The following is a 25,588-nucleotide window of genomic DNA, read 5'->3' on the forward strand; positions in this document are numbered from 1 at the left end:
GGAGTATGATGATGCTGGTTGGACTTTGGTTCCTTCCTCAACTTTGGTGCCACTGTGGGGTTATGTTGTGTTGTGGACTTCTGTGTTTGTGCTTTAAAAAAAATAAAAGTTTTATTTATTTATTATTTATTTTTATGTTACTTGACTGTAAGGAAAATCCATTTCGTTGTCTCCAATATGAGATAATGACAATAAATTGAATACAAAAATGCTACTGATTATGATATGCCAATGTACCAGCTCGCAACTGATCTTCTCCATAAAGGCTTGGTCTTTTGCTAGAAATTGTAATTTCTTTACCTGTCTGTTACAGACTTGCAGTATATAATACAATAATATTTAAGTTCTGATCTTGAGAATATCACATTTTTGAATTTTCAAGGCAGTCTGGGTGTTTATTACTATTTCAGTCACAACGGTCAATTTTGTAATTAACTACAATTAGGTAACTAACTAATTATATGCTTTAATTTCAGGTCATCCAAGTAAGATGTTTCATATTTGTTTCAGAATGCTTTAATCTATAATAACTGAAAATTTCATTCAGTTCTCTTAATTTTTAAGAAAGTTATGGGCTTTTGACTGTCCTCGATCACAGCTTTTGTGTTACGTCAGTGGAAAAGCAATAGGGAACAAGATGCTAATTTCCGAGTATGAAAATGGCCATAACATTTTTAATACTGAAGATATGAAAGTGAATTAGGTGTCAAATTAAAGTTCTTTTTATGCTTTATCTGATGGGATAAATTACAGGCTTGATTTTTAAAATCTCAAAATTGTGTACCATTCCTTGTGGGGGGAAACTGGAGCACCAGGAGGAAACCCACGCGGTCACAGGGAGAACGTGCAATCTCCACACAGACAGCACCTGAGGTCAGGATCGAACCCGGTTCTCAGGCGTTTGTGGGCAGCTGTGCCACCATGCCGCCCTTAACTCAGCACCGAGAAGACAATGTGGCCGTAATCTTCCTGGCATTTTAAAGTTCATCGTTAATTCTTTCACCACCGTAAAAGTTTATGCAATAAAAATGGTATGTGCATTTTGATTAGGGACCTCAGCCCCTGACCGCGGGAATTAATCAGCTCGGAGCTACTCTTTGCCTCACACTGTGTAGACAATTTGGCATCGCGACATAATGAAGTGGCATTTGACTACATTAAACGTGATTTATAATGCCAGCAAGTAGCTGCAAGTACGAAGAATGCAGATAGCAAACTTTGTCAAAGCCTGGTGCGAGTGAGTCATTAATTTTACAATGGCTTTGCACGGGTGTTGGCGTGGAAGGATCACCAGTTATAAAATTTTCAAATTACCAGCGACAGCAATTAGATTTAAATAATTTGCTAGCTCCCATTCACCAATTATAGTTAGAGAAGCACAAATTACTTTACTAACATCTCTTCACCAGTGTAAATACTGCAGATGTACTTCATAATATCTAATCTTGTAATCACTGCATATGAGGGGTTATCAAACATTGTCCCTCTGATTTGTATAAATATGTCCCATGGATAAATCACAGCTTGTTCATTGTTTGATATTTCCAGTCGAAGGATTGTACCTACAGTGCCCTCTGCCTGCCGATTGAGGAATTGACTGTACTATCCAGGCTTGGTGAAAATATTGCATCAAGGCATGGTGTGGTACTTTGTCACATGTACTGAGGTAGATTTGTAACACGATACAGTACAAGTGTGTAGCAGTAGTACACTGAGACAGTATGCAGAGTTACGAGTTTGGCGTCATTTTAAACTCCCAGTTGTTGTAAATACAGGGATCTTGATCTGACCATGAAGGTCTGTTGTCCTGGCGGCGTTACAGGGGCGGACTGGCTGTTGGTGTCCTCCGGCTCGACTAGAGGTCATAGCCTCAGAATTAAAGAACATTCTTTTAGGAAGATGAGGAGGAATTTCTTTCGTCAGAGGGCGGTGAATCGATGGAATTTTTTGCCACAGAAGGTTGTGGTGGCAGTCAGACATATTTAAGGCAGATAGATAGAATCTTGATTAGTACGGGTGTCAGAGGTTATGGGGGGAAGGCAGGAGAATGAGGGAGATAGAACAGCCATGATTGAATGGCATAGACTTGATGGGCCGAATGGCCTAATTCTGCTCCGATCACATGATCTTATAATCACCCCTCATCTGTACCACCTATTGCTTACCAGGCTTTGTCCCGTCCCCACTTCTTCTCCATTTCCATCTCCCCTCCCCCCAAACAACAATCAGTCTGAAGAAGGCTCCCAATCCGAAGCATCACCTGTCCATGTCCCCCATAGATGCTGCGTGACCCACTGAGTTACTCCAGCATTGCCTTCCACTCACTGCAGCGTGGTCCACATGGACAATGGTGAAAGCTGAAGATTCAATCCTTGGTGTAAATACCCCGGGTGGTGCTTCGATGGTAGCCTCGCCTAAAGTCTGTCCGTCTTTTTTTTTTGTTATTTTTAGTGTGTTTTAAAAGTTTGTGTTAATGTTCCCTGATTTGTTTTATGTGGGGGTTGTGGGTGGGGTCGGGGGAAACTTTTTTTCAATCTCTTACCTTGCCGGAGATGCGATTGTTTTCCGGATCGCATCTTCGGTTGCTCTGCGGCCTAACATCGTGGAGCTGGAGGCCTTGCTCGGGACTGACTTTGAGCCCCACCACAGGGACGTGGACTTACCATCGGAGCCTGCGATCCCTCGCCTGGGATCGACGTTCCAACCGCGGCCTGCGGACTTTAACATCATGGAGCTCACAGTCTCGGGTTGAGACCGATGTCGGGATGCTCCAAAAGAATCATGATGTTGGGACTATTCGATTATTCTTGGTCAATATGAAAAACAAAATCCCTATCGATAGAATGAAAGGCAATACTGCATGAAGATACTAACTGGGCAGTGAGGTTCATGGTTCTTCCACCTACCAGAAACAGACGCTTCGAGTCTCCTGCCGACAAGCTAGCACTATCCTACACACTAGGGACAATTTTTATAATTTTATTGAAGCCAATTAACCCACAAACCTGTACGCCTTTGGAATGTGGGAGGAAACAGGAGCACTCGGATAAATCCCACGCAATCAAGGGGAAAACGTACAAACTCCGTACAGACAGGACCCACAGTCAGGATTGAACCCAGGTTTCTGGCGCTGTAAGGCAGCAACACCACCATTGTACACACCTGTTTACTTTTCCACCTGTGCATATGTTCTGAATATCCTGAAGATTAATAACTTGCCTGAGGATTGACACCACTCTCCTTTGTTCGAATGACTTGTCTGTCATATCTCAGAAGGCTGCAGGTTTAAGTCCCATTGCAGAGATGTAACTAATTTTGGGTGTTCAACTTAACATAATTAAAATTAACCGGTTAAACATTTCTCCCTTAGATGCTGGAGTAACGCAGCAGGTCAGGCAGCATCTGAGGAAAGCAGGCAGCATGGAGGAAAAGGATAGGTCAGCTTGAAGCTTCCACTCTAAATGTCACCTATCCTTTTCCTCCAGAGATGCTGCCCGACCTGCTGAGTTTGTATGTTCGCCCAGTGACCATGTGGGTTTTCTCTGGGTGCTCCGGTTTCATCCCACACTCCAAAGATGTACAGGTTTGTAGGTTATTTGGCTTCGGTAAGTTTTTTTAAATTGTCCCTAGTGTGCGTGTGGATTAGTGCAAGGGGTGATCGCTGGTCGGAAGGCCAAAGGGTCTCTTCCTGCACTGTATTTCTAACGTCTAAAGCTGACACTTCAACACATAGGCCCCCCAATGTATATCCAAGCGACAGATTAATACTTTGTCCTGTACAAGTACTAGATCAGACTGGAGCAGTATCCTTCAGTCCCAAATGCTTGCCAACATTCATAATTTGGCATAGGACCATGGATAGGCTGGGAATGAGTTTCCTCCTCCCCATTTCTTCTCCCCAAAGATGCTGCCTGTCCCGCTGAGTTACTCCAGCATTTGAGTTTCCTCCCTCAAGTTGGCACAGAACATATGGTTGGGAATTAGGCTCCTGAACCTAGACAAATGAATGAATGCTTTATTGTCATATGTGACAAATCAGTGAAATTCTTTGCTCACAAATCCTAGGTATGCAAATAGATGTCATATAGCTGGCAAAGTTCCAAGGTATCACGTGCCAGGTTCTCCTTTGTTCTCCCTCCTCACGGCAGCCCCACGCCGGTTCCTCCATTGTTCCCGGCGGCGCGGACCCAGACGCCCACGGAGCCCGTCCTTGACTGCCAGCGCCCTCAACTTCCGCCGACCCACCTCCTCAACCGCTCCGACCTCCTCCGGTTGCCCTTGGGACTCCGATCCAGGCCCCGCGGCTCCGCAGGCCACAAGTCTCCGTCGACCCACTCATTCCTGCTAAATTATCATTTATCCAACTAGTTTGCTGGTTTTATTGAAGCAACATCTCAGCACAATAGCCTTAAAGGAAATTATCTTTATGAAAATACCATCGTTTTGGCGCTGTATCTAGAAACTATAATCAATCTCCCAATAATCCATGACATGATGAAATAGTGTACATTCATTTCAGATGATATATGGATTATTAAGTAGATAAATAGAACAGTGAAGATAGGACACAACTGAAGAATTGAAGTCTGTTCCTACCTTTGCAGGAAACACAAAAAGGATGAGGCAATAAAGGAAATGATTATTAATACAAAAGCAATTTATTGGGACTAAGAACCAATAAACTCCGAGGTCCAACAATCTATATGGCAAGGTTTTAAAAGAGGTAAACACTCTGGTTGTCATCTTCCAAAATTCTAGATTCAGGAATTGTTCCTTTGGATTTGATAGCAAATGTGACCCATTACTTAATAAAGCAGGAAAAGAGAAAGAGAGAGAGAGAAAAAAGGAACCAGAGGACATAGGTGTACGGCGAGAACAAAAAATAGGAACCTCAAGGGCTTTTTTAAAATTTTAAACACAGTGGGTGTATAGGCTGAGCTGCCAGAGAAGGTAGTTGGAGTAGGTACTATCACATGGTAGTTTCAAAAGGGACAGTCAGATATAGATTAGCTGTTTAGATTCTCAGTCTAAAGAAGGGTCTCGACCAGACACGTGACCCATTCCTTCTATCCAGAGATGCTGCCTGTCCCGCTGAGTTACTCCAGCATTTTATGTCTAGCTGTTTAGATTAAACTGGCTAGTACACAACAAAAACTTTTCACTGTACCTCGGTACACGTGACAATAAATTAAATTGAACTGCAAAGATGGGCAGAGATGGCAGATGAAATGTAATCCAAACAGTTTGTGATAATGCACTTTGGGAGATCAAATTATTTTACGACATAGTCAATCAGAAGCACCAGAAGAGCATTGATGACAGAGGAACCTTGGTATACATGTCCATAGCTGGGGTGGAAGATTGCAACCTTCACGTGGTCCGCCCTGTTTCGACTAATGCAATCAACTCGACGTGGTCAAACGGAAGATCAAATAGAACAAGTTGTCCAACAATTTTAGGCTGTGCAAGCCACACAAAAGAAGATGTCCATAGCTCCCTGAAAGTGACAACAGGAATAAAAAGGCAATCTGTAGTTTTGCCTTCATAAGCCTTGGCACCGAGTTGGAGTCTGTACATTATGTTGCAGTTGCACTACACATCAACTGTCTGAGAAGGGTTTCGGCCCGAAACGTCGCCTATTTCCTTCGCTCCATAGACGCTGCTGCACCCGCTGAGTTTCCCCAGCAATTTTGTGTACCTTCGATATTCCAGCATCTGCAGTTCCTTTTTGAACAACTGTTAGACTGCACTGTGTTGTTCATCGTGTACATATTGAAGGAAAGATATGGTATAAACATAATGCTTGTAAGAGACCAGACTAAGTGGGACCCACTCACCCATAGCCCCCAACTACACAGGTGCAGCTCATTTCCCCTCATCCCTAGCACTCTCCCCCTCCCACTTCTTTCCCCTCCTCCCCTCCCCCAATACCTCCCTCTCCTTTCCCCTACCCTCAGTCACTCCCTCCCTCCATGACATCTCTCGCCTCCCTACTCCCCTCAACCTCAGGATCTCAAGGTTGCCGCTCCTCTCCCTTCTTGCGTGTCCCGGAGGAGCATCAGACTTTGGCGCGGATCCTCGGCTCGGCCCGGAAGCACCAGCAGCTATGGCCGTGCCGGCGTGTGGGAGGGGAGGGAGAGCTCGGAGAAAAGACGGGGGAAGAGCCATGGGGGAGAGGGGGGTATCACGGGGGAGGAGGCAGGAGCCAACGAGGGGCACCAGAGGGGATGGGGCTGGAGCTGCTGAGCGTTGTGATGGCAATGCGTTTGGGACTCACAGCTGGCGCTGGACGCTCTCCTCCGCCGTGATCAGATTCACCACTTTCCGTTTGGCCGGCATCTCCGGCGGCCATGCCGCTTCCGGTCCGGTCCGAGACCTCAGCCGGCCACCCGCTGTGTCCCTCAGCTCCAGTAAAGACGCAATGGCGCAGGAAGGGCGGGGAGTGACAGAAGAGAACAAAACGCGCAGCACTGACTGGCAGGAGACATCGATCTGCGCATGTGTGGTTTTTAAGATTTTTAAACTTCGCTAACATTTACAATATACCACGGATCGGGACGAAACTTGTTGCACTCGCAGCACAGTAGAAATGTGAGCGAGCTGGCGAAAAATCGTAGCGCTATCGCGTACCGTTTTTACACAAATAGAAATAACGCGCAAACTGGAAGAGCACAAGATCAGAGCTTTGGTTATGTATAGATTCACTTTGGTTGTGCCTGGAATAGAAGGCTGCAGTGCAAGGATTCAGTATTTATTCTTACTAAAATGGAGGAAGTAGAGGGGGACCATAGTGAGCGCTTTACACAATCATGAGACGTAGACAATGAGAACTTTTCCCAGGGAAACGCCGTCTAGACTAGGACTACATGGCACTGGTTTAAAATGAGCGGAAGATATTGACAGGCGATCTGAGACACAGGTTTTTCCACCACGCGGGTGATGACTATTCAGAATGAACGTCCATGAGTTTATGGAGGCAGACACTATTACAATATTTTAAAAGGCATTTGGATTATTGGATAGGAAAGTAGTAGAGCGATTCAGGCCTAACACGGGTAATGTGGTCAGAGTAGACAGACAAGGTCAGCAAGGATAAGGTGGCCATAGTGCTTACTCTTTATGATCCTAACCCACTACAGCTTCCATTCCACCATATACCATCCTTTAAGTCAAGCGTAGGAAGGAACTGCAGATGCTGATTTAAACTAAAGATGGACACAAAATGCTGAAGTAACTCAGCACGACAGGCAGCATCTCTGGACAGAGGGAATGGGTGACTTTTCGGGTCGAGACCCTTCTTCAGAGTCTGAAGTAAGGTCTCGACCAGACACATCACCCATTCCTTCTATCCAGAGATGCTTCCTGTCCTGCCGAGTTACTCCAGCATTTTGTGTCTTTCATCCTTCAAGTCACATCGTCTCACTTCAATTCCTCAGGCACGGAAGGTCACACATACACATCTTCGCCATTTTCAAACAAGTGCACTTTAAACAAGAGGCCACAGTCCAATACATTAGACTTGTTCATGATCCAACAATTACATAATCTAAACATTTTTATTCCTGTTAATAGCAAACAAAGTCTCACTACCGCACACAGGTTTACATTAGTGTATGGATGACCGAGCCAGGCTTTGACTTTTACAATGTGGGGAGAACAAGCAAAATCCTTTAATGTGAATCAGTGGCTAAGCAATAACTATTCTAAATGATTACAGTGGAAATGTTTAACAAAAGAAATGGCAGCATTTCTTTGCCTTTCTAAACTATGCAACAAATTAAGCAGGTTATTGACAAGGTTCTAAACACCATACACACCAAATACATAAACAATTTTTTAAAAGACATGAATGAATATTGTTCCACATTTAAGAGCTCAACAGACTAGTTTTAAAACACCTTTACCTTTGCTCTTACTCTTTTCAACTTTGACCAAATACATTACTCAGTTAACATTTCTTCCATTAATACATGGTTGTTCATGGAAAACTAATCACTATTCTGTTTAACAAAAAAAACACATTAATAGGCTGCTGAGAAAGCATTGCGATTACTATTAGCCATGGCGTACAAAACCATCACGACAATGCTTTTGAGGATAGCAGGGAAGCATCTTTCTCATTACTGCTGCATTGTTTACAAGTTTGAAAAGAAGTAACTACACTCTCATTCTGATAGCGTTACGGGTCAGCAGGCTCACATGGTACGTCCTCCATCTCTGCCTGGTTTTCCTCTTTCTCCGGTGCTTGATCATCTGCTTCATCCGCCTGCCTTTCCTCCTCTTCTTGATTTTCCTCCTCATTGCCCTCCTCGTTGTCCTCCTCGTGCTCCGGCTCCTGTTCCAGCTCTTCCGATTGTTGCTGCTCCTGCTGTTGCAGCTCCTGAGGATTTTCAAAAGGGTTCTCGCCCTATGCGCAATGTGAAAAACACCACAATATAGTAATCAGATCCTCTCCACATGTATGAATGAATAAATGAATGATACTTTAATGTCACAGTGATGTATTCAAGAGAGAGTTTGATTTAGCTCTTCGGGCTAACGGAATCAAGGGATATGGGGAGAAAGCAGGAACGGGGTATGATTTTGGATGATCAACCATGATCATATTGAATGGCAGTGCTGGCTCGAAGAGCCGAATAGAAACATAGAAAATAGGTGCAGGAGTAGGCCATTCGGCACTTCGAGCCTGCACCGCCATTCAATATGATCATGGCTGATCATCCAACTCAATATCCTGTACCTGCTTTCTCTCCATACCCTCTGATCCCTTTAGCCACAAGGGCCACATCTAACTCCCTCTTAAATATAGCCAATGAACTGGCCTCAACTACATTCTGTGGCAGAGAATTCCAGAGATTCACCACTCTGTGTAAAAAATGTTTTTCTCATCTCAGTCCTAAAAGATTTCCCCTTTATCCTTAAACTGTGACCCCTTGTTCTAGACTTCCCCAACATCGGGAACAATCTTCCTGCATCTAGCCTGTCCAACCCCTTAAGAATTTTGTAAGTTTCTATAAAATCCCCCCTCAATCTTCTAAATTATAGCGAGTACAAGCCGAGTCTATCCAGTCTTTCTTCATATGAAAGTCCTGACATCCCAGGAATCAGTCTGGTGAACCTTTTCTGTACTTCCTCTATGTCAAGAATGTCCTTCCTCAGATTAGGAGACCAAAACTGTACGCAAAACTCCAGGTGTGGTCTCACCAAGACCCTGTACAATTGCAGTAGAACCTCCCTGCTCCGATACTCAAAAATCCTTTTGCTATGAATGCTAACATACCATTCGCTTTCTTCACTGCCTGCTGCACCTGCATGCCTACTTTCAATGACTGGTGTACCATGACACCCAGGTCTCGTTGCATCTCCCCTTTTCCTAATCGGCCACCATTCAGGTAATAGTCTACTTTCCTGTTTTTGCCACCAAAGTGGATAACCTCACATTTATCCACATTATACCGCATCTGCCATGCATTTGCCCACTCACCCAGCCTATCCAAGTCATCTTGCAGCCTCCTAGCATCCTCCTCACAGCTAACACTGCCCCCCAGCTTCGTGTCATCCGCAAACTTGGAGATGTTGCATTCAATTCCCTCGTCCAAATCATTAATATATAATGTAAATAGCTGGGGTCACAGCACTGAGCCTTGCGGTACCCCACTAGTCACTGCCTGCCACTGTGAAAAGGACCCGTTAACTCCTACTCTTTGCTTCCTGTCTGCCAGCCAGTTCTCTATCCAAATCAATACTGGACCCCCAATACCGTGTGCTTTAAGTTTGTATACTAATCTCTTATGTGGGACCTTGTCGAAAGCCTTCTGAAAGTCCAGATATAACACATCCACTGGTTCTCCCTTATCCACTCTACTAGTTACATCCTCGAAAAATTCTATGATTCGTCAGACATGATTTACCTTTCATAAATCCATGCTGACTTTGTCCAATGATTTCACCACTTTCCAAATGTGCTGCTATCCCATCTTTAATAACTGACTAGCAGTTTCCCCACTACCGATGTTAGACTAACTGGTCTGTAATTCCCCGTTTTCTCTCTCCCTCCTGTTTTAAAAAGTGGGGTTACATTAGCTACCCTCTAATCCTCAGGAACTACTCCAGAATCTAAAGAGTTTTGAAAAATTATCACTAATGCATCCACTATTTCTGGGGCTACTTCCTTAAGTACTCTGGGATGCAGCCTATCTGGCCCTGGGGATTTATCGGCCTTTAATCCATTCAATTTACCTAACACCACTTCCCGGCTAACCTGGATTTCACTCAGTTCCTCCATCTCATTTGACCCCGGGTCCCCTGCTATTTCCAGCACATTAATTAAGTCTTCCTTAGTGAAGACAGAACCAAAGTAGTTATTCAATTGGTCTGCCATGTCCTTGTTCCCCATGATCAATTCATCTGTTTCTGACTGCAAGGGACCTACATTTGTTTTAACTAATCTTTTCCTCATCACATATCTAGAAAAACTTTCGCAGTCAGTTTTTATGTTCGCTGCCAGTTCTTTCATAATCTATTTTCCCTTTCCTAATTAAGCCCTTTGTCCTCCTCTGCTGGACTCTGAATTTCTCCCAGTCCTCTGGTAGGCTTTTTCTGGCTAATTTGTATGCTTCATCTTTTGTTTTGATACTATCCCTGATTACCCTTGTTATCCACGGATGCACTACCTTCCCTGATTTATTCTTTTGCCAAACTGGGATGAACAATTGTAATTCATCCATGCAGCCTTTAAATGCCTTCCATTGCATATCCACCGTCAAACCTTTAAGAATCAAAGTTATACCCTCAAAGTTATCTTTCTTTAAGTTCAGAACCCTTGTTTCTAAATTAATTATGTCACTCTCCATCCTAATGAAGAACTCAACCATATTATGGTCACTCTTGCCCAAGGGGCCACGCACAACAAGACTGCTAACTAACCCTTCCTCATTACTCAATACCCAGTCTAGAATAGCCTGCTTTCTTGTTGGTTCCTCTACATGTTGATTTAGAAAACTATCCCGCATACATTCCAAGAAATCCTCTTCCTCAGCACCCCAGTCAATTTGATTCACCCAATCTATATGTAGATTGAAGTCACCCATTATAACTGTTTTACCTTTGTTGCACGCATTTCTAATTTCCTGTTTTATGCCATCCCCAACTCCACCACTACTGTTAGGTGGCCTGTACAAAACTCCCACTAGCGATTTCTGCCCCTTAGTGTTTCACAGCTCTACCCATATTGATTCCACATCCAAGAATGGGCTACTCCTGCACCTAATTTCTATGTTTCTATATTCTTTGTTTTGCAAAACCAAGTTATGCAAAAAGTGGTCACATCAAGGGCGTCGACAAATTTACAAGTATTCGATTTTAACACAAACCATTTTTAACTGCTTCTACCAGTAGTATCAATTGTGGATGGATACACATGCAAAATATAGACTGGGCCAGACAAGGACAAACTACAGCACAGGAATGGGCCCTTTGGCCCACAATGCCCATGCCAAACACAATACCAAGTTACACTAATCTCCTCTGAAACACATCCCTCCATTTCCATTTGCCTGTCCAAAAGTCTCTTCAATGCCACTAACATATCTCTCTCCACTGCCACCCACTGGCAGTGTGTTTCAGACTTCCACCACACTCAGTGTACAAATAGCTGCCCTGCACATCTCAACTGAAAGCTATGCTCTCAAACATTTCATTTCCCTGGTGCCAAATCCCACATGCAAAACCACAAAGCCATGTCTTTTTGGATAATTATGCAATCCAGCCACTCTTAGGAAGAAATAATAGTTTTCCAAACAAAGAAGATTTGATTTCCCCAGTTCACTGTAGAGAAGCATCGAGGGAAATGCAACAGGCAGCTATCATGCTTCCTTACCCAGTTCTGCAAGTGTTTATGGACTGAAGGGCCTATTCCTTCAGGTTGTTTTGGTCTGTCCATGAGAGTTCTTGGCAAAAAAGCCCAAACAAATGTCAATCACTGCTGCTGCACTGCCCATGAAAGAGATTTAAATTCTGGCAGATAAATGTGGACTTTTACCAAAAGTGAACCAGTGTACTTTATTTTGACCATCAAAAGGGACAAGAAAAGCATTCTTGGGGAAACAGTAGTCCGACTCGTAAATTGCCCTTTTTATAATTACTAGGCCAAGATCTTAAAATTAACTCCATATTATTGGGAAAATAAACAAAATCTGCTGCAGGAATTCCACTGGTCAGGCAGCATCAGTGAAGGGACTGGACAGTCGATGTTTCAGGTTGGGACCATTATTCAGACTCTGGAGATGGGATCCAATCCACACATTGCCTATCCATTCCCTCCACAGATGCTGCCCGACCTGCTGAGTTCCTCCAACCATTTGCTCAAGTTTCCACCATCTTAAGTCTCTTATGACTCCAATATTATTGGGACCACTTAAAAATTACTAATTCAAGGAAGCAGAGCCACCGACAAGTTTCAGAGCAGATATGAATGGAAAATAAAAGACTTTGCTGATATCATATAACCATATAACAATTACAGCACGGAAACTGGCCATCTCGGCCCTTCTAGTCCGTGCCAAACACTTATTCTCCCCTCTACCATCTGCCGCATACAATAAAAGGTACTGATTTTAATAATTTGTCTCAAGACCCTGCTACTGCTACCTTACCTACAAGCCTTACCTTTAAGTAGAGATCAAATTTAGCCTTTACGGTCGGGTTGTTCAGCATGCTACTGGCTGTGAGGAGACTCTCCCTTCTGACCTGGTCATGGTAATTCTTAAAGAAAGAAAAATTAGCAGTAAGAAACAACAACCAGACTAGCTACTTAAATGGTCACTGAGGGAAAAAAGACCCAGGAGTTGCATATTCCTAGAAATACATGTCATGTTAAAGCATCTTAGATTTAGATTTAAATTATTCCAGTTTCTTAAGTATTAACATTTAAGTAGGTAGGACCACTCTACCAAACTGTTATGGCTTCCTAACCCTAAAAGAGCAGCCTTTAAAAACTCCTCGGCTGTCATTTATAAGCTCTCTCACCATCTTACCCAAGTCACTCTTATATTGCCAGACATTCACCATTGTCTTCCCCAAGCAACATTAAGATTTCATCTCTTCATTCACCTCTTCTTCAAACTAGTATACAGTAAGCCCTTGTTTTAACGAACCTCTTTGTGATGGATTTTGGTCATCGCGGACGGGCCTACCAACAGCTGCTGATGCCACCTCGCCCCCTGCTTGCACTCAACCCCCCCCCCCACCCAAATCACCTATTCAGTTTCAGTTTAGTTCAATTTATTGTCACGTGTACCGAGGTACAGTGAAAAGTTTTTGTTGCATGCTATCCAGTCATGCCATCCCCAACTCGCACCCTCACCCCAGCCGCTTACAGCCTCGGCTCTCCACGCCACCCACAGCTGGCACTGCCTGCCCAACCACTGGAATGTAATACTGGCTGCTCATGCCTCCCCCTATGGTCCGTTATAATGAGGGCTTACTGTATTACATTCCATGCAACATTTATTAACTAGTCTAATCAGTTTATTTAACCTGGAGAATGTAAAATAAAATTTAAATTATTTAAACACAGCAAAACTTTCTTTATGGAAGGGAAACTTTCATACCTTCTTGCTATTGATATGTTCATTGGACTTCAAATGTTGTTGTACAGAATGAAACAGGAAGGGAATGTAGGTGTTGCAGACAGCACATTGAACGGCTTCAACCTTTTTCATTTGATCATCTGAAGAAACTCCTTAAAAGACAAAATCCATATTAATGTCAATAAATGCTGAAAAAATGTTCAATTAGGACACTAATTCAAAATGACCATATTAATAGTTTTAGAAATTATAAGCCTCTTGCGCAACTGCAATTTTCTAAGTAAAAATATTTCCACTAAGAAGGTGTGGATATGAAGTTTAGTGACGTTTAGAGATACAGCATGGAAACTGGCCCTTCCACAATCGACAGGCGATCCTCACACATTAACACACACTAGGGACAATTTTACAATTATACCCAGCCAATTAACCAACAAACCGGTATGTCTTTGGAGTGTGGGAGGAAACAGAAGATCCAAAAATAAAACCCACGCGGTCACGGGGAGAAGGTACAAACTCTGTACTGACAGTCCCCGTAGGTGGGATCGAACCCGGGCCTCTGGGGCTGTAAGGCAGCAACTATACCACTACGCCACCGTGCCATAGTTCTGCAAACTACAAATGAACGGAGATCATACACAGGATGGTGTGTGACGTGGATGTTTCGAACCAGCAGTCGAGTGCAGCTTAGGAAAGCTAGTAACTGTTGTGCAATTCTGTACCGTCTTCATCACTCGGAGTAGAAGATGGATCTCATCTTCTCTGAGAATTGTACGGCAGCAGGTTGTTACAGGTGGGGGAGGGAAGGGTTACTTGAAATCAAAGTTCATACCGCTGGGTTGTAAGCTGATCAAGCGAAATAAATGATGCCTCAATGATCCAAAAATCCTGTGATCCACCATCTACATGTCAATACCAGATGGGCACGAGTATGGGGGAAGAATATAACTGGTGGTCCAAATCTCGAGTGATCAGACCTGTGACTACAGTTTATTCATTAGAACATCTCTCAGGTATGTGAAAGTGCACCACAAAGTGTTTGTAGCTGACCACTGATGCCAATTACTGGGTGTCTAAGCGTCACTCAACACAGTAAACAGAATTCCATGTGCTGAACCACAAAGGAGCCAATAAATATTTACCCATTAAAACATCCTTTGAAAGCTTTTGGGCCGGATCCCTTTGTTCTTGCTGCTGGAATTGTTTACGAGCTGCAATTTTCTTATTTTTGTTTACCATGGATGCCTAAATGAAATTATTGAAAAAAGTTGATCAGTTTTTATTAAAGGATTATGACAGCAAACTTGAAGTTAGCCAAGAAAATGATAAATAGCCAACAATACGAGTTAAGAGGCTAGGTGAAATCAGATGGTAGTACACTTGCATCCAGAAGGCAATATGGATTCAAACACAATGTGCAGTTTACACTTCATGGTTGGCTAATGTGGGGCTGCTAAATGAGTAGAAGTACCAGGTCTGAAGTGTCTCGACCTGAAACGTCAGCCATTCCTTCTATCCAGAGATGCTGCCTGTCCCGCTGAGTTACTCCAGTATTTTGTGTCTACTTGTATTCGTGCTGTGCTGCTGCTAGATGTCCTTCTGGTATAAAACCCAAATCTCATGTACGTTAACCATGTATTTTAGTTAGAGTTAGAGTTAGAGCTGAAACAGGCCCTTCGGCCCACCAAGTCCGCACCGACCTGCAATCCCTGTACATTAACATTATCCGACACACACTAGGGACAATTTTACATTTACACCAAGCCAATTAACCTACAAACCTGTATGTCTTCGGGAGTGTGGGAGGAAACCGAAGATCTCGGAGAAAACCCACGTAGGTCACGGGAAGAACATACAAAACCGCAGTCAGGATCGAACCCGAGTCTCTGGTGCTGTACAACAGTGGCTCTACTGCTACGCCATTGTGTCGCCCTGTAAATCCATTGAACAGAGTAAGCCGCTGCATTTTGGATCCATCACAGAGTAAGCCGCTGCATTTTGGTCCAAACATTTTCCCTCGGTCGTCTTCCCTAAAGTATCCAAATGGTCTGAACATTTTAGTCTAATTATCCAAATGCAACTAATTTCATACAGGGCACTTTACAAATCATTCTCAGTGCTCTTAAGACAGTGGAATTGATAGCAGGCTTTAGGAGAGCTTCCCCTCCCCTCACCCCACTAACCATCAACAACACCAGTCACATCGGTGGAGTCTTTTAAGTTCCTGGGAACCATCATCTCCAAGGACTTTAAATGGGGGCCCACCATCAACTCCAGACAAAAAGGCACAACAGAGGATGTACTTCCTGCGGCAGCTGAGGAAGCACAATCTGCCACAGGCAATGATGGTCCAATTCTATAGAGTCTGTCCTCACCGGTCTGGTTTGGCTCAGCAACCAAGCACGACATCCGGAGGCTGCAGTGAATCATCCAAGCAGCTGAGAAGGTTATTGGATGCAACCTTCACTCCATTGACGAACTGTACACTACAACGGTCAGGAAGCGAGCGGGTGAGATCATCTCTGACCCCTCTCACCCTGGCCACAAACTCTTTGAATCACTTTCCTCTGGAAGACTCCAGACTGTCAAAGCTGCCACAGCCAGACATAAAAACAGCCTTTTTCCCCATGAGTAGTAGCTCTACTCAATACCCAAAAATCTGTAGCCTCCTTTTGGTCTCGTATTATATTTAATTCACATTTTTAATCGATAATGTATTATTGTTTGTTTAATGTTTTATGTGTCATTCCTAACTGTCACTGCATGTCATGTTGTCACTTGTGGGCGGAGCATCAAGGCAAATTCCTTGTATGTGAATATACTTGGCCAATAAACTTATTCATTCATTTGTTCCATAATTACACTACTGCCATATAATTTCTAAGAAGCAGTAATCATTAAAGCTGTATAATTAGCAATCTCTCTCTCTCTCACATACATATTAATGAAAACTACTTAAGTCATTCACATCACTGGGCAATTCAAACTATTATCTACCCATTGGAAGGGTTGGTTCCCTTGAAGGTAGCAAATACTCTAATTTTCCAACTAATTTGATTTATAGCCAAAAAAGGATTGTGTGTAAATAAACATATTCAAGAGAATGTGCTCTGCAATTTGCATTAAACCCCTGCAGGAGAATATCAATAGTCCAGTTAGACAGGCTCAATTTGCACAGTAAACCTGAGCTGTTTAGCATTGAGGGAATGAATGCCACAGGCTGGACCTCATCTACACTGATTACAATAACGAGCTGAGAAATAAAAAATACTTAATTACACTGCTCGGTATTCAAGCAGTGCACAGGTCCCTCGCAGCAGAGTACAACCACTGAACAGGGCTGTCAGTAACAAATTACATCCCTCTGAAGAAACACCTTATTGGAAGAACACATTGGATGAATAATGAAGATGCAGAAAGAACACAATATTTAATGCATGCATTCTATGGGTTCTATGGACCAGAGCAGTAAACAAAAGCTGCAACTTAGCCGAACCCATATGGCTACTTCAGAGCACAGCACCATCAGATATGACATTTTGCAGTCGAGGCATTAATCTCCCGTCTAAGTGGAAATATAACGGATCACCAATCAAATTAGCAGGAGCCCACATAAAAAAAACAGCTTTAATTATCTCCTGCTACTTTCCCCTACAATGTTTGGCCATGAAGTGTTTTGGGATATGCTGGGATATACAGCCAGAGCATGGAAACAGGCCCTTTGTCCCAACTAGCCCATGCCGGCCAAGATAGCATTCTGGGCTAGTCCCATTCGCTTGTATTCAGCCCATACCTCTCCAAACCTTCCAATCAATGCATCTGTCCAAATGTCTTTTTGCACTTTTAATTACTGCTCCTCTGGCAGCTCATTGCACCAGAGGTCCATCTTACATCTCTCCCTCCTCACATTCAGCCCAAGCCCTCTTAAGTTCTAGAATCCTGTAGCCTGGGAAAAAGATTGAGAGCGTTCACTTTATCCATGCCTGTTACGATGCTGTACACTTCAATAAGGTCACCTCTTATGCTCTAAACAAAGGCAATCTATTCAGCCTTTCCTTGTGCTGCCTCTTTACTCACACTATCTCACTTTCGAAAGCTTCCCACTTGCCATCATCATCTTACTTGCAAACAGACTCTCCAAATCCCCACCTAATGACTCCAAATTTTGTATCTTAACGCAAGCCTGCCCTATCCTTCTCCATCTCTATACTAAAAGTCTCATCTTGTGCGCGTGTATGTTTGTATCTTCCACAAAACGCTACAATCTAACGCTTAAATTTTTACTTATTCCAACTCACATTTTCCCGTCCACGCTGTACTCAGGTTCACTTAAGATTTCATCCTATATTTCACAAGTTATTCACGATTAAAGTTTATAAAAAGCCAAAAACCGCTACTCAGAGCCTTTTTCCAGCACCTTCCAGTGATGATGTCACAATGCCATCTCACAGATACCAAATCACAATGGATCTCATTTACAAATGACATCACAATGGGAAGTTGCTAACGGTAACCACAGCTTCTCACAGAGAGCCCTTTCTCAGCAGTTTCCAGTGATGTCACGATGCCACTCAGTGCACCAATCACAATGGGCTCTCAGGCTGCCAAGTGCCACAATGGGACGTTGCGAACGGAAACTGCAGCTTCTCACAGGGAGCCTTTTTCCAGCAGCTTCCAGTGATGTTGTCACAATGCCACTCATAGTGCACCAATTACAATGGGGTCTCAAGCTGCCGAGTGACACAATTACATCACAATGGGACGTTGCCAACGGTAACTGCAGCTTCTCAGAGAGCCCTTTCCAGGAGCTTACAGTGATGTTGCTATATTTCACAGGTTTTTGATGATTAAAGCTTTAAAAATGCCAACTTCAACAAGATTTTAACTGCTAAAATCCTTCCTGCCACCTTCCAACACACTCAAGATACAAAGTTGCAAGACAGGAACACTCTGAGCTTTTCACCTCAATGGGATATCACAACAAGTACTTAAACAGGAGGGGGGAGGGCAAATTGGTATTGCAATTGGAATTGTTGCGGCAGGCAGGGGAATTGCAATTGGAATTTTTTTTCAAAGTGCAGTGCTGAGGGAGCAGGGGAGCGCTGGTATTTTACATTCGGGAACGGCTTCAGTTGGGGGTCACGCCTCCCGTGGGCTCTAAGGGTTAGTGGTGCAATATTGCGTTGGGGAACGGGTTGCGTTAGAGGATCAGACCTCCCCTGTGACAGGGACCCAACGGGTCCCACTTGGTCTAGTAACTATTAAAATCTAATAGAATTATTGTCACTTGTCCTAAACTGATCCACCACCGACATTTCAGTCACTTACCTTACCTTGTTAACCCCTGGAGTATTGTGCCCTTAAAGAAGCTTTATTGCATACATGTAGTAAATTCCATCCCATCTAGGCCTTTTACACCATGGCAGATCCAGTCAATATTAGGAAAGATGAAATCTCCTCAAAATACAGTCTTATTATTTTACAGGTATCAGCAATAGCCTGGCGCATCTGCTCCTCTAATTCTCAATGACGTCTTATGCCCCTGTCCCTCTTAGGAAACCTGAACGGAAACCTCTGGAGACTTTGCGCCCCACCCAAGGTTTCCGTGCGGTTCCAGGAGGTTGCAGGTAGTGGAAGCAGATAGGGAGACTGACAAAAACCTCCGGGAACCGCACGGAAACCTTGGGCGGGGCGCAAAGTCTCCAGAAGTTTCCGTTCAGGTTTCCAAAGTGGGACAGGGGCATAAGGGGGGCAATATTATAGACCCCCAAAGTGAGGTAGTAAAATGTGTTATATAAACGCGGGTCCATACATTTTTAGGGTGTCCATAAATCTGTCTGTGGCCTTTTGGTGCTGATCTACATTAAGTCACTCCACAGAACCTTGTTAAACTCATTTCTTGTAGGAACAGAAAACCACCGCCAATATTGAATTCAAGGACATTAAATGTTGCAGTGTTGAAGTAAATTACGCAGCACCAAAGTTTTCACAATTCACTTCTCTATAATCACTTTCAAAGAGGAACAACCTACATGAAGAAAATCCGCAGCTCCTTTTTCAAACAGAATGTTTTTTCCAATGAACTCGAGTGTTTCTTTATGGTAAGGAGTTTCCAGATGAGCTTCGATCTCCAGTTCCTCTGTAGTTCGAAACTTACAAAGTGAGCACGTAAACGCATTCCTACAAAAAAAAATATTTTCAATTGCACATCTCACAAAATATTTCCAAATCCCGAAAATAATTGGTTATAATACTATTCGAACAGGAAAGGGGAGGAGGTTTCCGCTTCCCATTCCTCAGTAGATTCTTGCACTTTTCAGGTAGCACCGTGCCCAAATCTAGCTCTACAAGCTCACTACATTTCTGGAAATCCAAAAGAACAAATTAGTTTATTGTAAAGTGCAGTAGTTAATTAATATAGTGCAGAATAATGATGGATCATTATCTATTACAGCTACAGAGAAAGTGCAGATCTTTTTTTTAAAGTGCTACATCCATAAAGGGGTAGGTTGGGAGATTGGGACTACCCATATCTTATGAGAAAAGTCTCACATTTTGCTAATGAAAAGTAACTGCAGTCTCACTTCTGATAAACAAGTGCACACGACAGCCACATACCAGTTTACATAGTTAAGTACATTGATTAACTTTAGGATGTGTTGCTTTTTAAAATTAAATTGTATTTGTGGAAAAATAATGAAGTCTGTATCCAGATGTCTACATTACGGAAAGTGTAATTTGAAGCAGTGGGGCTGAATATTTTTGGAGAGTCAAATAGAAAGGACAGCTAATAAAGATTCTGCCTGTAAATGTGCAAACATAACCCCTCGTGACATTAGTACTCCGTTCTTTGCCAAGTGCATTCAATGACAAATTCCAAGCATTAAAAAAGACTATGTATGTAACTAGACCAAGTGCAGACCCGTTGGGTCTGTTCCCCCAACGTGTGGTTGTGGGGGGGGGGGGGGGGGGGGGGGGGGAGTGAGTTCCTTTCCAAAGCGTGTGTGGAGTCGGGCCCGGGTCAGCGCGGCCTGGGCTGCACAAAGTAGTAAACTTGGCTGGGTCGCCAGGCATAAAGTTGTGGGTGGGTCAGGAGCGTTGAGAAAGAGGGGGTCGGGGATCATGCCAGAAACTCATTCACTCACTCAGCAGCTCAGGTGGCTGCGAGCGGCCGTCGAGACCGGACAGCTGAACCAGCCCCCAGATCAGCGCCTTCTGTCGGCCCGCCCCCGAGCCAGTGTCCTTCGGCACAGGCGCAAACGGTGGAGGTGGTGGTTGGCGGGTAGCTACTGGGCAGAAAGCTGGCTTGTCCGTCCCGGGCTCTCTCTCTCCCTGTTATGTGATCTCCCTGAGCCAGGAAGTCCCCGTCCCTCAGACCTAAACTGCACAGCGCACTGCGGGACAGGCAAAGATGGAGGCTCCCCGGTCCTCATTGCCTCCTTGAAGGAGTTTCACGTCTTCCTTTCTACTGAAACAAATCTTGATCCTGTCCCGCCAGCCTTATTTCAAAATTTATCAACTCAAAATGGGGGTGCAACTTCGTCGCCGGGAAATACAGTAACTCAAATTTCACTGGTTAAGTGACAATAAACGCAGAGTTGATCGTGAGGGTTGCTTCAATACCAGTGTCTCAAACTAACTGCTATGTTCAGTGGACATATTTCTTAAATATATAAATGTCAAAGTTTATTAACTATGACGATAGATATGGCCCTCCAACCGCTCATGGGTCCCAGCCCCTATGCACAAAAAGGTTGCCGACCCCTGCCATACATTCACCCTCTCTATGCTCCTCACAATTTGACTATATCACCTCTTAATCTATGCTCTGGGTGAAAAAGTTCTAGCCTGTCCAGCCTCTCCCCCAACTCTGTCCCGCGAGTCCGGGTAAAATCCTTTGTTAGATCCTAGGTTTAGGTAAATTATCATACCTCGGTAGAGTGAAAAGCTTTTTGTTTTGCGTGCTATCAAAAGAGATCAGATTATAAATACAATCGAGTCAAACTCAAGTACAATAGTTAGAGTGAAGGGGAAGATTGAGTGCAGAATATAATTTTTAGCATTGCAGTGTATCAAGATCCCAGTCATTCTTGATAATCTTCTCCACTGCCTAACGTCCCCAAAAGTGCAACTTCTAAATCTAAGTATATTTTCTATTACAATACAATGGGTTTTTTTAAATTCATCTATCTATATAATATTAAAACTCTGTGGCTGCTGGCTGGCTGTGTTTCTGCCTGACTTGTGGTTGCCAGCCTGTGGGTGCCAGCCTTTGATTCGTTGCTACGCCATCATCAGACCCACAAATTCCCAGATTTTTTCCATTTCGGTAGAGATTTCACTTTTCATTCCAAGTATCCACTCCTGATTAAATTTTGTCGAGTTTATGTACACATCTTTAATAAAATCCTTCTCCTCCCCCACCCCCCACCCCCACTCACTCATTTTGTCGCCTCCTGCTGGCCAGCGACCATAACGGCTGCTGGCGCCCGCATCTCACCTCAAAGACGGCATTTAAAAACAGCCGCACTGCTGAGTCCTGAACGGCTTGACTTAGAGGACCACGTCTCCCGTGGGGGCTACGGGTAGGGAACGGCTGCGTTGGGGGAGCAGACCCCCAACGGGTCTGCACTTGGTCTAGTATACTTATAAAACTCTGATCTTGGATGTGGATGTATTTGTGTGTTCTTTATTTGTTTGTCTGTGATTCACATCTCCTAGAAAACATGACGGGCTAACAGTGACATTTTTACATATTCTGATAGAGATTTACCTCATGATCTCAAAAATCGCCTCATCTGAAAATTTGATTCATTTCTTGAGTTTTTTAATTAAAATTGTTCACAAATCTGGGGTCTTTTTTTAAGCTAACGAGCTGATGACGTCACAATGGCTGTGCTCCTCGTGGCCAGCTGCGCAGTTTTCAACGCGCAGCCTGCCGGGCACTCTTTTCCACGAGCTGCGTTACGTTACCCCCCTCCCTCCCCCCGACTCAGTCATTTTGTCGCCTCCCGCTCGCAGTTGACTCGCACTCGGCCGGCTGGCTGTCCTCAGCGCCCCACCCCCCCCGCAGCCCAGTCACCACCCCCCCCCCCCCCCCCAGGGATCTGGATTGAAGCCGCTAAACACGCAGTAATTTGGTTGGGCTTCAGTGGTCCAGAGGCCCGCCACCTACTCGCAGTCGCCCTCTCCGTCTCTCTCCCCCCTCCTCCCCACCCTCCTCTCCCTCTCGTCTCCTTCTTTCTCTGCCCTTCGAGATAGGATGGGAATGGGGTAAAAGGAGCCAATTAATAATATACCAAGGGGGGGGGGTGTTTAGCGTGTGTGGGGAGTGGTTAGTGTGTGTGACTACGCCCCCCCCACCCCCACCCCCAACCACGTGTTGATGAGACGGGACCCAACTTGACCCCCTTGGACTAGTAGCATCTAAATTGCAAGTAGATTCTGATGCTAAGTTAGTTCGGTAGCATTTTAAACTTACCGGTAATCCTCTCCATATTTCTCAGTGTTCTTCTCACGCCTGCGTCGTTGTTTCTCTCTTCTTGCTTCTAGTTTCTTTTTCTCCTCTTCATCCTCAGTATCAGTCTTCTTTTTACCTTAATTGAGAACATTTGTTTCTTTCAAAAATGATGGGAAAAATTAAGTGCATACACAAGGAGGGAAAAAAAGTTACATACCTTCATTTTTATCAAAGCATTCATATGCATCTGGATCATATGCATCTTTAGTAAAATCTTCATCCTTTTCTGGATCCTGGCCAGTACTTAATAAGGTCATCTAAAAGCAATAATTAAAGACTTCAACTTGAACTGGTATCCAAATGTTAGACCGCTTTTAAAAATCATAGGAAAACAAATGCTTTTGATTTTTCCTGCATGATTTACTGTTACATTATAAGCACTTGATCATAGACTCCATCAGACATATTTATGTAGTTAAAGAGATATCTATATTTAATGATCTTGTTAATTGCATCTTCAATACCTTTATTCTTGCATTTGCTTGGTTTGGTGCCTTAGCTGCTGAAATTAAAGGAAAATTCATTAACTTACTACAATTGTAACTACCTAGTTATTATTAACATCGACCAATATACAATTAAAAAAAACTATTCATGCTATTCATTCAAGTGTCTGATAACAGCAAGGAAGAAGCTGTTATTAAATCTGGTATGTGCTTTCAAGTTTTTGTATCTTCTGCCCAGCAGGACAGGGCAGGAGAGAGAATGACCCAGGTCTTCCACTGAATTTTACACACTGATCTATGGTTTGCCAGTTGCATAGAGAATGAGTACCTACGATAGCGGACGACTCATACTGCCTTAACCAGGCATGATATTCACCTCCAAAAAAAAGTAGGAAGTATTGGCCTGGGGTCCGGGAGGCCTGTTAGCCCCATCGCCCCCCCCCCCCAGTGGGGGTCAGGGGTCTCCTGCATTTTCAATAAATTGGAAGTGATTCCCAAGCTTTCTGCTGGTAGTTTACATAACAGAAGCTTAGAATTTTTCTAACACCTAAGCAGTAAAATAACCCCCAAAAGATAAATATTTCATGAAATAAATGACTTCATACAGCTAAAAAAATCTTTACAAAAAATGTTACTTGAAATGTCTCGTCCTAGCACTGTGTGCAAATAGCACAGAAAAAAGATTTTGACTTCTGCTTCAGTAAGGGAAGCTGGTCGGAGATTGGACACAACCCCCTTAGAGACAGCGGTTGATTGGCCGCCAAATAATTGGGCACAAAAAACTTTAAAAGTAGGAAAACAAAGAAAATCGGAAGAAGATCATGCCGGTTTAACAGAAGAAAGAAAAGCAGGTACAGGGAAATCTAGCTGCCATTGCCTATTCCCTCATTTAATTAAATCAGGGTTGATATTTTAACTGCAGTGATTTTTGTGAAAGGATATCTAGTCCTGCAGAACGGCAACACATTTCAATCTCTCACCATTTTAAAACACTTCCTATTTGTTTTTCTACCTATGTGGATGATGTTATTTTTCTACATTCTATTCCAACTGCCATATGCTTTCCCTTGGACTGAATCTGTCTATATCCCCCAAAGCCTTTCTGCACCGTCCTCTTGTTTCTGCTCTGTAGGCCCCAGACTCTACTTCCTTAATTCTATTTTTCAGTTCTTCCCTACTAATGATTTCTTCCAATTATGCATTTACAATCGTACTTCATATATATTCTGCACTTCCAGTATACATTGTACATCTTCTATGACAATGTCATTCAGCATTACTTAAAGTGCAGCCTCTCTAATGATTTGAGATATTTTAAAATACTGCCTTCAGAATTGCACTATGGTCTTATTCATTATTCACTCCCTGAAGTAAACCATCTGTATGTCTTCCAAACTATTCCGTAACATACCAAAGCAATGGCAGTCACTGCCCTGCAGCATCTTAACTGAGAGCATCAGATTAAGATCAATCTGCTTTAGCACAAAAATGTCCAACTAAATGACTTTGGACAAGCCAACACTAATTAGCATCAACACTACAAACATTTCAGTTTCTTTGAGATGATAATCTCGTGTTATGTAGAGGAGGGTAAAAGTACTTACCAGGTGCTTTGAGAACCTTTTCAGCAGATGCCAGTTTCTGCTTCTTTACTGCAGCTTTATTCGGTTGTATCCCTTTCCTTTTCATGCCCCGTCCAAAATTGGATGCAAACCCACCTCTCTTGTATGGCTGATAACTTGTATCAATTTGTATGAGAGGTCTTGAGTACATATCTAAATCTGATTGCTGCAATGCATTTTAAAAGCAGGTGTGAATTGTTACTACATTGGTCTCAAAAACATTCAGATTTACTTCTAACCTGCATAGCCATAGCAAAAATCTTATCCAATTCCTACAAATTCGTGTTTTTTTTTTTGATAAAGCATGAATTGAATTTGTTTCAGGCTGTGTACTAATAAACTTCACAGTAACAAAGTTGGAGGAGTTGATTTTTGCCCTAAATTCTATTAACCATTTTGAGAATTGTTTAC

General features: G+C 43.3%; 1 protein-coding gene and 1 long non-coding RNA gene across 7 annotated transcripts in view; both read right to left on the reverse strand.

Annotated features, from left to right (window-relative positions):
- Positions 1-4,403: 4,403 nt before the first annotated feature.
- LOC116978008 lies at positions 4,404-5,872 on the reverse strand. Its single transcript, XR_004413351.1, has 2 exons — positions 5,738-5,872; positions 4,404-5,607 (listed from the first exon to the last, which is right to left on the reverse strand). It is a non-coding gene; the product is annotated as an uncharacterized LOC116978008 (long non-coding RNA).
- Positions 5,873-7,537: 1,665 nt separating this feature from the next.
- znf326 (zinc finger protein 326) overlaps positions 7,538-25,588 on the reverse strand; it is a 120,126-nt gene continuing 102,075 nt past the window's right edge. For 3 of the 6 annotated variants that reach the window (XM_033028986.1, XM_033028991.1, XM_033028990.1), the window contains 9 exons: positions 25,160-25,343; positions 23,574-23,611; positions 23,267-23,366; positions 23,071-23,185; positions 19,622-19,769; positions 14,732-14,834; positions 13,611-13,741; positions 12,667-12,762; positions 7,538-8,407 (listed from right to left, as the gene is read on the reverse strand). In XM_033028986.1, the coding sequence (XP_032884877.1) occupies positions 8,180-8,407; positions 12,667-12,762; positions 13,611-13,741; positions 14,732-14,834; positions 19,622-19,769; positions 23,071-23,185; positions 23,267-23,366; positions 23,574-23,611; positions 25,160-25,343 (1,143 nt within the window). In that variant the 3' untranslated portion in view covers positions 7,538-8,179. Of the gene's footprint in view, positions 8,408-12,666; positions 12,763-13,610; positions 13,742-14,731; positions 14,835-19,621; positions 19,770-23,070; positions 23,189-23,266; positions 23,367-23,573; positions 23,612-25,159; positions 25,344-25,588 lie in introns of all 6 variants that reach the window. The other 3 variants (XM_033028989.1, XM_033028988.1, XM_033028985.1) reach the window with 3 other exon arrangements.

The sequence above is a fragment of the Amblyraja radiata genome, chromosome 10 (assembly GCF_010909765.2).
Source record: "Amblyraja radiata isolate CabotCenter1 chromosome 10, sAmbRad1.1.pri, whole genome shotgun sequence".
Taxonomy (NCBI): Eukaryota; Metazoa; Chordata; class Chondrichthyes; order Rajiformes; family Rajidae; genus Amblyraja; species Amblyraja radiata.